The sequence below is a fragment of the Charadrius vociferus genome, unplaced genomic scaffold (genome assembly GCF_000708025.1).
Source record: "Charadrius vociferus isolate BGI_N301 unplaced genomic scaffold, ASM70802v2 scaffold612, whole genome shotgun sequence".
NCBI classification, from domain to species: domain Eukaryota; kingdom Metazoa; phylum Chordata; class Aves; order Charadriiformes; family Charadriidae; genus Charadrius; species Charadrius vociferus.
In genome coordinates, this window is record NW_009647409.1 from 92904 (window position 1) to 102212 (window position 9309).

Sequence of the window (9309 nt, forward strand, 5' to 3'; positions counted from 1 at the left end):
CTCCAGGACAGGGGGGGGGGGCACCCACGTCCCATGGGACATGATCCAGTCCCAGTAGGAAATGTCACCATCCCCGTGGGGCCCTTTCCCATCCCAGTGGGTGACGTCCCCACACAGCTCCACCAGGCACATCCCAAACTCCACATGTCCCTACACCCCCATCCCTGTCCCTGCATCCACATCCCTACATCCCCAGGGAGCCATGGGTGTCCACGCTGCCTCCCCCCTCCCCCCAGTCCCGGGTGCCACTGCGATCACCTGCAGCTCTTGCAACACCCCAGTGCCAACCCACTGACGTGGGTCCCCATGCCTGGCCTTGACCCCCAGGACAGGAGGGAAGCATCACTGGGGCACAGTGGGGACATGGAGGGGAATAACAGAAGAAGCTCCTGCCCCAGAGCTGGGGGGAAGGGTGTAGTGCTGGTAAGAGGGTCAGGAACTGCCCCCCCCAAATCTGTGGCACCCTGATAACTCACCCACCCCCTCCGCCCAGTGCTAGGGTGCAGCTCAGGGCTGTTTACAGGCGGTCCCGTGACAGTAGGGGACACGTGGGTCTCTTATCTGCCACCCCAGCCCCGGCTCCCTCCCAGGGCGTGGGTCCAAGGAGGGGCAGGAGAGAGGCTACGGGGCAGCATGGGACAGAGGACAGTGCCCACCCCAGCACATACCTCCCCCCCACACCACTACAGCGATGGAGGCAAAGCTGAACGCAGCCTGCGATGTAATGGGGGGGAGGGGCAGCCCACAGCCCCCAACCCCTCCCCAGAGGGGCAAGGACCACACCTAGTCCTTACTCAAAGAGCAATCACTGCCAGGGGAATCTGAATTAAGTCATTAAAAATAAGAAGAGTGGCCTCCCATAACTGCTAATCTACAGCTACAGCGCAGCAGGGGAGTCAGGCCAGGGGCAGGCACAGCCTCAGTGCTGCAACCCCCTCTAGAAAATTAGTGCCAGGACGTTTATATTAAAAAAAAAAAAAAAAACAACAAAAAAACCACACAACACTTCAGTGACAACACTACGCAGAACAGAGGAAGCCCCAGAGATGATGGTAGCCCCCATCCTGCGCCAGGACAAGCCCCCTTGGCTCCTGGAGGGGAGGGTGGCAGCAGGAAAGCAGGAGCAGCATAAGCCCCAGTGCCCTCACACCTTCAGGATGGCATACTTGAAGACAGCCATGATGGCAGCACTGATAAGACCCGAGATGGGGACAGTGACGAACCAGGCCATGAAGATGTTGCGGAAGAGGCGCCAGTCCACCGCCTTCCTGGAGCGCAGCCAGCCCACCGAGACCACGGAGCCCACCTGTCCAAGGAACCGGGGCAGGGCTCAGCACAGCAGCAGGATAGGGCACCCCCCACATGTCCACCACCCCACAGCCCTTCCCAGGGGTGTCCAGAGTCTTGCTCCAGCCCTTGGGGACCCAGCAGAGCAGAGCTAGGAGCTGCCAGCCCGGGTTCCAATGGCTGCTTGGCAGAGCCCAGGGGCACATCAAAAGGAGTTTTGTCACCTCCTCAAGTGCTCCCTCACCCACCCCTGGGCAGCCACAGCCACTGCCATTGAGATGCAAATGGCAGAGCTGGGACCTGAAGGCCGGCCAGCAGCCTATTTTTTGGGACCTCCCACACAGCTCAGCCTTATTAGCACCAGGATTGAAGGGAAGCCCAGCTTGCTCCTAGCCAGTGCCATCCCCTCCTGCCACCCCCACCTACCTTGCAGTGGGTTGTGCTGATGGGGAGGCCAACATTGGAGGCAATCACCACCGTCAGGGCAGATGCCAGCTCAATGCTGAAGCCACTGCAGAGACAGAAAGTGCATAAGAACCCGGGCGCTGGAGCCCCGCACGGCCTGGCACATCAGGCTGGCATAGCCCACGTGGGACCTGGGACTGCTCTCCCCAGGCAGACCCTGCACCAGGGTCAGCTCCTCACTTGGCTCTCCAGCCCCCCAGCAGCCCCAGGTTGACACCCCCAGGGGTGCAGGGAGGTGTTACCCAGCCACATACACCCCAGCTCCACCACCCAAGCAGTGAAACCCCCAAAAAAGAGCACAGCAAGGTGCTCCAGGAGCAGGATGCAGCTCTAGGACTGCCTGAAGCCTCCCCCTGCCCCAACGCAGACCTTACCTTGATGGTGTGATGGGCGTCAGGTCCTTCCCCATTGTCTGGATAACTCTCCTTCCCCAGACCCACAAGCCGATGCAAATCCCCACACCTCCATAGAGCAGCAGCCAGATGGGAGTTGCCACCTTGGTAGCCACATCACCCGTCTGGTAGACCAGGTAGAGTGCAACCAGGGGCCCTATGGCATTGCTGGAAGAGAAAGGAGAACTGGTCTAGATGGCCAGAGGCTTTGGGCAAGGTGGGCACCAGCCCCAGTGAGCAACCCCACCACTCCTGCTAACTCAACTGACCTGACATCATTGCCACCGTGAGCAAAAGAGCCAAAGCAGGCTGTGAGGATCTGCAGGAACTGGAACAGGAGGGACACCTCAGGTTTGTCCTGGTCATGCCATTCTTCCAGGGAGCTACTGCTACCCTTGCGGTCACTATCACCCATCTCCACCTGGGCCGTGTTCAGATCCACATCAGCAACTGGGTGGGCATCTGCCACTGCGTTGCAGTAGCTGGTATAGCTGTCCATGCGGACCCTCTTCTTGGTGTCCACCACAGGCCAGGTCAGCTTCTCCATCTCCTCACCCTCCTTGGCCCGGAGAGAGTCCAGGGGCATGCCGCAGATGGCCATGGTGTAGGAGGTGTAGCTGTTGTTGCGCCGCAGGGGTTTGTCCCCTGAGTCCCCCATGCAGTCCCCCATCTTGGCCAGGTGCAGTTTATGCAGCAGCTCCTTGTAGAGGCCGGAGTCCTTGTGCACAGTGTGGTACTGGTACTGCCCACTGGAGCTTATCTGGTGGCCTACAGCCTGGTTGAACTGGACAAGGTTGCCGCTGGGCAGCCGCATGGCTCCTGCCAAGGGACAGCAGGGGTTTAGCACCTAGGGTTACCTGGGATGGGGGAAGGCCACCCCAGCACCTCCATATCACCTCCCACCACTCACCGCTGTCGATGCTGGTCTCCTTCAGGTCAAGGCTGGGGAGCCTCTCCTGCTCTGGGGCCTCCTCCAGGTCCCCCATGTTGAAGGAGACTGTCCTCTCCTCCACTGCTGCCCGGTGGGGCACAGCCAACCCCACATCAGCAACGGGGCTCTTGGCATCGCCCAGGGGCACCTTAGGCTCCTCGTGGTCCTCCTTCAGGCTGATGTTCTTCTCCATCAAGGGGCTTTCAGAAGGACTGGATTTGATCTCTCCTGTGAAGGGAGGCAGATGCCATCAAACCCCTTCCCACCACCGCACCCAGCACCAGGAGCAAGCCCACACCCCTCATCACTCAGATTTACGGCAGCTAAATAAAATTTACAGCTTTCCCCCCCCCAGTCCTGAACTTCGGAAACTGCCGGGCAGTCACACCTTGTCCTGGGCACGACAGCCAAACCATCACAAGCCAGCTCATCTCCTATTTTTAGAGCCCCCCCCACCCACACAGGGCGTGGTGAGCACCATTACGGGGCTTTTATGCCTGTTCTTCCGATGGCAGAGGTTCCTCTTTGAGCCATGTTTGTCCCATCCCCATAGGCCATAGGATGTTCTGGACCCACTTCTGGGGTAGCTGTGACCCCTGAAGCTGATGGGAAAGTGCCCAGAAGAGCCCAGCTCTTCTGCCAGCCCATCAGCTCCAGCCTGCCGGGAAGACTCGCCAGCCTGGGCTTCTCTCCAGCTCCCGACAGTGGGTGACAAACCCAAACAGGAGCCGGTCTCCACCTTCTGAGGGCAGGCTGGTTTCCTGTCCCACTGGAATTGCCAAGCCAGCAGCATCAAGCCCTGGAAGCTGTTACTCCCCCCTGGACTGAGAAAAGCATGTTTTCCCCAGGTGAAAACATGAGGTCAGCTCTTTCAGACAACAACAAAAAATCACCTCCTTGTCACAAACAGGACCATTTCCCAGCCAGCTGGCTTGCTGCAAGGGCCGGGCAGTGGCACCCAGCCCCTCACCCTGACATCCAGTGCCCATCTTTCCCTGCATCCCACCCCCTCCCAGCGATGCTCCCCAGCAGGCAGGGCAGCCCACCTTGCAGGCAGGAGTTAAGCCAAAGCTCGAACAGCTGGAAGAATGTCAAGGGCAGCCATAAAGCTGTCAGACTGGTGTAACTGGGGTGTGACTGACAAGGACACTGGTTATCCCCTCATCCCCCAGTTCCTTAAGTGCCCCAGACTGCACACCAAATTTATATGCAAGACCACACACAGCTCCAGGAGAGCTGCCTGTACTTTTCAGGAGGCAGAGCTCGGGACTGCTCTTTTGGATGCCTTTCAATAGATTTTTTTTTTTTTTGCTACAGGGAAAGGATTTCATCAGCTTACACAGCTTTAAACTTGTGATCTGCATCTGCCAGGCCAAAGATTGATCAGCAGGTATGCAGCGGATTAAAGGTTACACCGGTTAACAGGCAGGTTGTCTCCTGCCTCCTCTTCTCTATTAAACAGGGAAATTGGGCTGTTTAATGTTGCCTGCTGTCTTGTGCGGTTCAAGGAGAGCTTGCCCTGCTCAGAAATCAGCTGCCAGACATTGCTGGGCAGCGCGACAGCTCCTTTGAGGGGGATTTTGGGGTCCCAGGAGCAGCTTTCTGGTGCTGCTGGGGGTTTAGGAGCATGCAGGGTGCAGCTCAACGAGATGTGACTCAGGGTTTGCAGAGCAGCTTAAGTGATAATTGACCCTGAGAATCCCTGCTAATAACAGCCCTGCGGCTAATGAGATCTCCCGCTGGGAAAAGAAGTTGGTTAGTCCGAGTGTGCCCTTCCCAGAGGACTGCGAAGAGAGAGGTGTTACTTACGTTCGATTTTCTTCTTCATTCTCGGACATACAAAGAACCAGACGATGAGAGCACAGACAACAGCACTCCCCGCCGAAATTAGGAGGATACCCCACAGAGGAAGTTTGTCAAAGCCCAGCACTAGGAAATAAAACAACGGATCTTTGAAAACCTCTGGGCAAAAAGTCTCCTCAACATACGACTCCACTCATCCCAGCACTGGGACTCCATCACCTGCAGCATCCCTGAGCTAGTTCATCTGACAGGGAGAAAGGCTGTCATAAAGCTGTCACTGACTGCACCAAAACCTCACCCCACACAGAATTCCGCACTGCACGCACCACGCCCCCAGTTACAATCTCCCCCAACAAAAGCTAATCTTCCACACGTGCAGACACTTTCCCCGCCCTCCCACAGCCAAACCTGATCAGGGACTAGTGTTTGCCCTGAGTAGGGACAGGAGGCTCCTCACTTGCTGCAATGTCAAAGAAAAAAAAAAAAACCAAAAAACCCAAACACCCAAAACAAGACACCAAAACACAACCACTGTGGTGACAGCACTGCTTCCCCCACACAGGACCTGGGCTACTCCCACCAGAGAGCCCCACATCTCCATTAACTCCTCCAGCTGCTTTGGGGAGGGGGGAGATGGTTCTCCTGCTCTACCAGTCCCTGGGAACTCAAGTTTCACAGCATCCAAGGTGTTAGTGACCTAGTTATGAGCATTCCCACATACAGCGTGACTTTTTGCAGAGGTTTTGCATTATGCAGCCCACCGCAGCCCCCAGTCAGGGGCGTCAGGTGCTCACGACCACTCAACTCCTGCATTTTCCTCTGCAGGCAATAACTTACTGCTCCAAACGCACCACCAGCAACATCGCAGCTACTTCACCCACATCGCAGCTACTTCACCCATGCATCCGGCTATTTGCCTATGCCAAGCCTGGCACGCTGAAGGCTACGAACCCCGCGCTTGAGAGACACAGAGCTCGCCCAGCCCTCCTGCAGCTGAGGACTCGGGATAAACACAAATCCACCTTGGGGGTGCCAAGCGATAAGGTGATCTTGCAGCAGCACCGCTGCTGCTTTGCAGCCCCAGTGTCCCCAGCAGCACTGCAGCAACCCTGCCACCTCCCCCGGGGCTGGAAAGCCAAGGGAAGGGGAAGCCGACATCCCTCCAAACATTTTTCCAGCCACTGTTTACAAAGAAAACCATGCAGAGCCAGCCCTGACTGCCCTCACCCCACCTCCAGCGACTCCTCCACAACAGGAAACTCATGCTCAGACTGGGAAAAAAAAAAACAACAGCTCACACCAAGTCACCCCGGCAGATGGAGGTTACAGAGCCTCCAGCTCCACAGGCAGAACTGCCCTCTCCTCTTCCTGCCCATGCCCTAGCCCCCTACACAGCAGCCAATCGAGCATTTCAATTCAGCTTTTCAAACCCAAGTACAAACTGCTCTTCTCAGTAGAGCTGCCAGCTCTTCTCGCCAGGGATAACAAGTTTATTCTTAGGGACAAGGTGAATCAGGAGGCACAGCCTCCGTCCCTGCTCCTAGCCTCGCTACCAGCAGCCTGAGGAGTCTCTTCAGTGGCAGCCGGATACCTGAGTTTTAGCACAGGTAAGAGAAGGGAAGGGGAAGTCATGTTATCTGCCAGTCCTGTGAAGTCTAAGGAGAAAGGTCTGGAGGGGTTTAGTTTGAGCAGGTCTCTTTGGATGGACAACTAGCTAGCCCAGAACTCAGCGCACGCTAGCCTGCAGCCTTCTGTAACTGGCACAGGCCAGCCGCCTTCTAGAAGATTTCAGCCCTGTAAAGCAAAAAAGGGGTAAATCGTGCATTTAATGGAGGTTTCGTAAAGCATTTAAAAATTAAGGTTCAAGTATTCTGTCGTGTACTTACAAGGCGCGCCGGTATACATGATGGAGAAGAGGTTGATCCCCACGGTACAGGCATAGAAGACGGGCAAAGCTCGCAAGCCATTGGGAACGGGATCTGCCTGCAAAGCAAGGAGCAGTGCTTGGAAAGGCAGACCTGGCGGGTTGTGCAGCAGCCGAGGAGCATCCCCTTCCCAAAAGGGGGTTTGTGCCTTCGGTCAACTGCTGACAGCAGCTCCAATACCATTCTCCTGCAAGCTCTGGCGAAAGCCAGAGCTGCCGACAGCTTTTAGAGAACAACCCATGGGGCTGCCACCATCTGACCCCCTCGGCAGCCCAGAACACTGTGGGTCCCACAAGGCTCCCCAGGGCAGGACCAGCTGAGCATCCCACTGCTCCCGAGGTTGGAGCATCTCATCTGTGCCTGCAGCCAGGGGCTGCCCTGCTCCCAAACCTTCCCTGAGGCTCCCCATCCTGCAGACCTCCACAGCCTCCAGCTGCACGTATGTTTTCTTTCAACTCCCCAGGCACTTTCATACAAAACCATTTGTCAGACAAAGCTTTTACCTGTTTCCAACTGACTTGGATGAAGTAAAAAAAAAGTCCATTACTCACAAAGCTGCTTATTTCACCACATACCTGCACAGAGAGGCCCTCACCCCAGCAGCAGGAACACTTAATCTCCACCACTGCCCAGCAATTGGGGTCTAGTGTCAGTACAAACACACCGAGCGTTACTGACCGCAGACTGGGACGGGGCAACCGGACTATTGAGCGCTAGAGCTGAGCATGACAGGGCCAGCCCAGCTTTGAAAGGCCAGTTACGCAAGGTTACTCTGACAGCGATGACGCTGAATTGTTCTAAAGGGCTGCCAGGTAAAAACCAGCAGCGATAAGATCTTAACATCTCTTGAACCAGAAATAGTTAGAGCTAAGTCCTAAAATAATTTAAGTTAACCTCAAATATGCAGAATAAAGTGCTGGATTTCCTCTGTAGAGCTGGCTGGATACCCCTGCTCTGGGCTGGCAGCACTCTGTGCTCCAGGGTCATCACCACCTCAGAAAGGTAAGGTCTAGAGCTGCCACCTTTGGGTGCCCAGTCCCTCCTCCCGAGCATGTCCCTAAAGCCAGCCTGAGCACCCCTCAGTGTACCCACGGTCCCAGATGGGAGGAGAGCACAGTTTCCACTGCACCAGGAACATTCTGGCCCTCCTAGCTTCCAAAAAAAAAAAAAAAAAAGCTGTCACTGTTGGTCACTGCCTTCCTCTGTACCAGGACAGAAGAGGAGGTCCAGCCTTGCACCACAACTTAGGAAAAGCCTGAAGAGAAGCTCTGATCCTATCTATTTCTGGGTTACTTCACTACTTGGAAACTGCAGCTGTTTCCACTGAGTCCAGGCAGGACAGCCTGGGCACAGGAGGTCTGGAAGAGGCCAAGTGAAGCCTCTTTACTTCCCAGGCTCTGCTTTGTGGAGCAGCTAGAGGTCCCAGTGGCCCATCCCTTCAGCTCCTCCTGGGGAAGGGCTCACCCAAGTGTCACCATAAGGATGGATGTGCCTGGAGAAGGTCTGGTACACCTAAGCCAACCAACCAGTCCAACAGGCAGACAAGGGAGCACCCAGGAGCCCCGAGGTGTCAGAGAATGGGGGGGAAGAGCCCTTACCTTACAGAGGATGAACCTCCGGACGAGGAAGAACAGGATAGCAGACATGATGCCTGAAAGGAGGGGCGAGATGAACCAGGACAACACTAGGAGAGAAGAGGCATGATCAGCAACCCGCTGCTGGAAAGAGAAGCCCAGTGGGCACACAGGGTGGTCAGGGCAGCTGGACTCACCGATCTTTAGCAGCTCAGACCACTTGACACCTTCTTGCCCTTTGGCCACCAGCGAAAAGCCAATGGTGGCTCCAACGATGCAGTGGGTACCAGAGATGGGGAGCTTCAAGAACGAAGCCACCAGCTGCCACACAGCGGATCCTGGAGAAGAAAGAAAAAACTGGTAAGAAAGCCATTACAGGGGCACCTTAGGGCACCCCCCACCCCCATTTTTGACCCCCCCCACGCCCCTGTTTCTCACCAAACATGGCACTGATCGAACCCGCCATCAGCAGCTGCTGCTTGGAGTTGTACATCTCCACATCAATCAACCCCTTCCGGATGGTCTCACTGACTTTAGCTCCCAGGAGGACAGAACCCACTGTCTCAAAGACGCTGGCCAAGATGCAGGCTTGCCGGAGGGTCACCACCCCCGAGCCCACCGCTGTGCCGAAGGAGTTGGCCACGTCGTTGGCACCGACAGAGAAGGCCAGGATGAAGGCGATGATGAAGCCCAGGACCAGCATCCAAAGGAAGCCCACCATGGGGGCGGCAGGCACCGTGGGGGTGGGGTCCATGGTTTGGGCGAGGTATTAATAAATTAGGTATAAAATTAAATAGAGGGGTGGGTGGTGGTGGGGTCGCTATAGGGTGCGGGGGGGCTCCACCGTCCTACGGTCCCGACGACCGCGGGGGCTGGGGCCCTGGTGCCGCGCCATGGCCTGCGCCGCTCTTCATCCTGCGGGAGAGATGGGG

General features: G+C 56.4%; 2 protein-coding genes across 2 annotated transcripts in view; both read right to left on the bottom strand.

Moving 5' to 3' along the window:
• Positions 1 to 132, bottom strand: part of LOC104282137 (cytosolic purine 5'-nucleotidase-like) — a 4775-nt gene extending 4643 nt beyond the window's left edge. The window contains exon 1 of the mRNA XM_009880215.1: positions 29 to 132. Coding sequence (XP_009878517.1) covers positions 29 to 132 — 104 coding nt within the window. The remainder of the gene's footprint in view (positions 1 to 28) is intronic.
• A 1012-nt stretch (positions 133 to 1144) lies between these two features.
• On the bottom strand, positions 1145 to 9131 carry SLC20A1 (solute carrier family 20 (phosphate transporter), member 1). The gene is made up of 10 exons (XM_009880209.1): positions 8816 to 9131; positions 8575 to 8715; positions 8402 to 8487; positions 6765 to 6861; positions 4885 to 5004; positions 3055 to 3303; positions 2414 to 2963; positions 2127 to 2312; positions 1714 to 1798; positions 1145 to 1306 (listed from the first exon to the last, which is right to left on the bottom strand). Exons 1-10 carry the CDS (start codon positions 9129 to 9131, stop codon positions 1145 to 1147), a joined length of 1992 nt encoding a protein of 663 aa, XP_009878511.1.
• Positions 9132 to 9309: the final 178 nt, after the last annotated feature.

Bases quoted from the DNA above. Each gene is read 5' to 3' on its own strand.
- SLC20A1 (XM_009880209.1), bottom strand. From the start codon at position 9,131: ATGGACCCCACCCCCACGGTGCCTGCCGCCCCCATGGTGGGCTTCCTT. The intron at 8,488-8,574 runs GTGAGTCCAGCT...CTTCTCTCCTAG, and splicing joins GTCTGAGCTGCTAAAGATCG to TGTTGTCCTGGTTCATCTCG. The intron at 3,304-4,884 runs GTAAGTAACACC...CTCCCTTCACAG, and splicing joins AATGAAGAAGAAAATCGAAC to GAGAGATCAAATCCAGTCCT.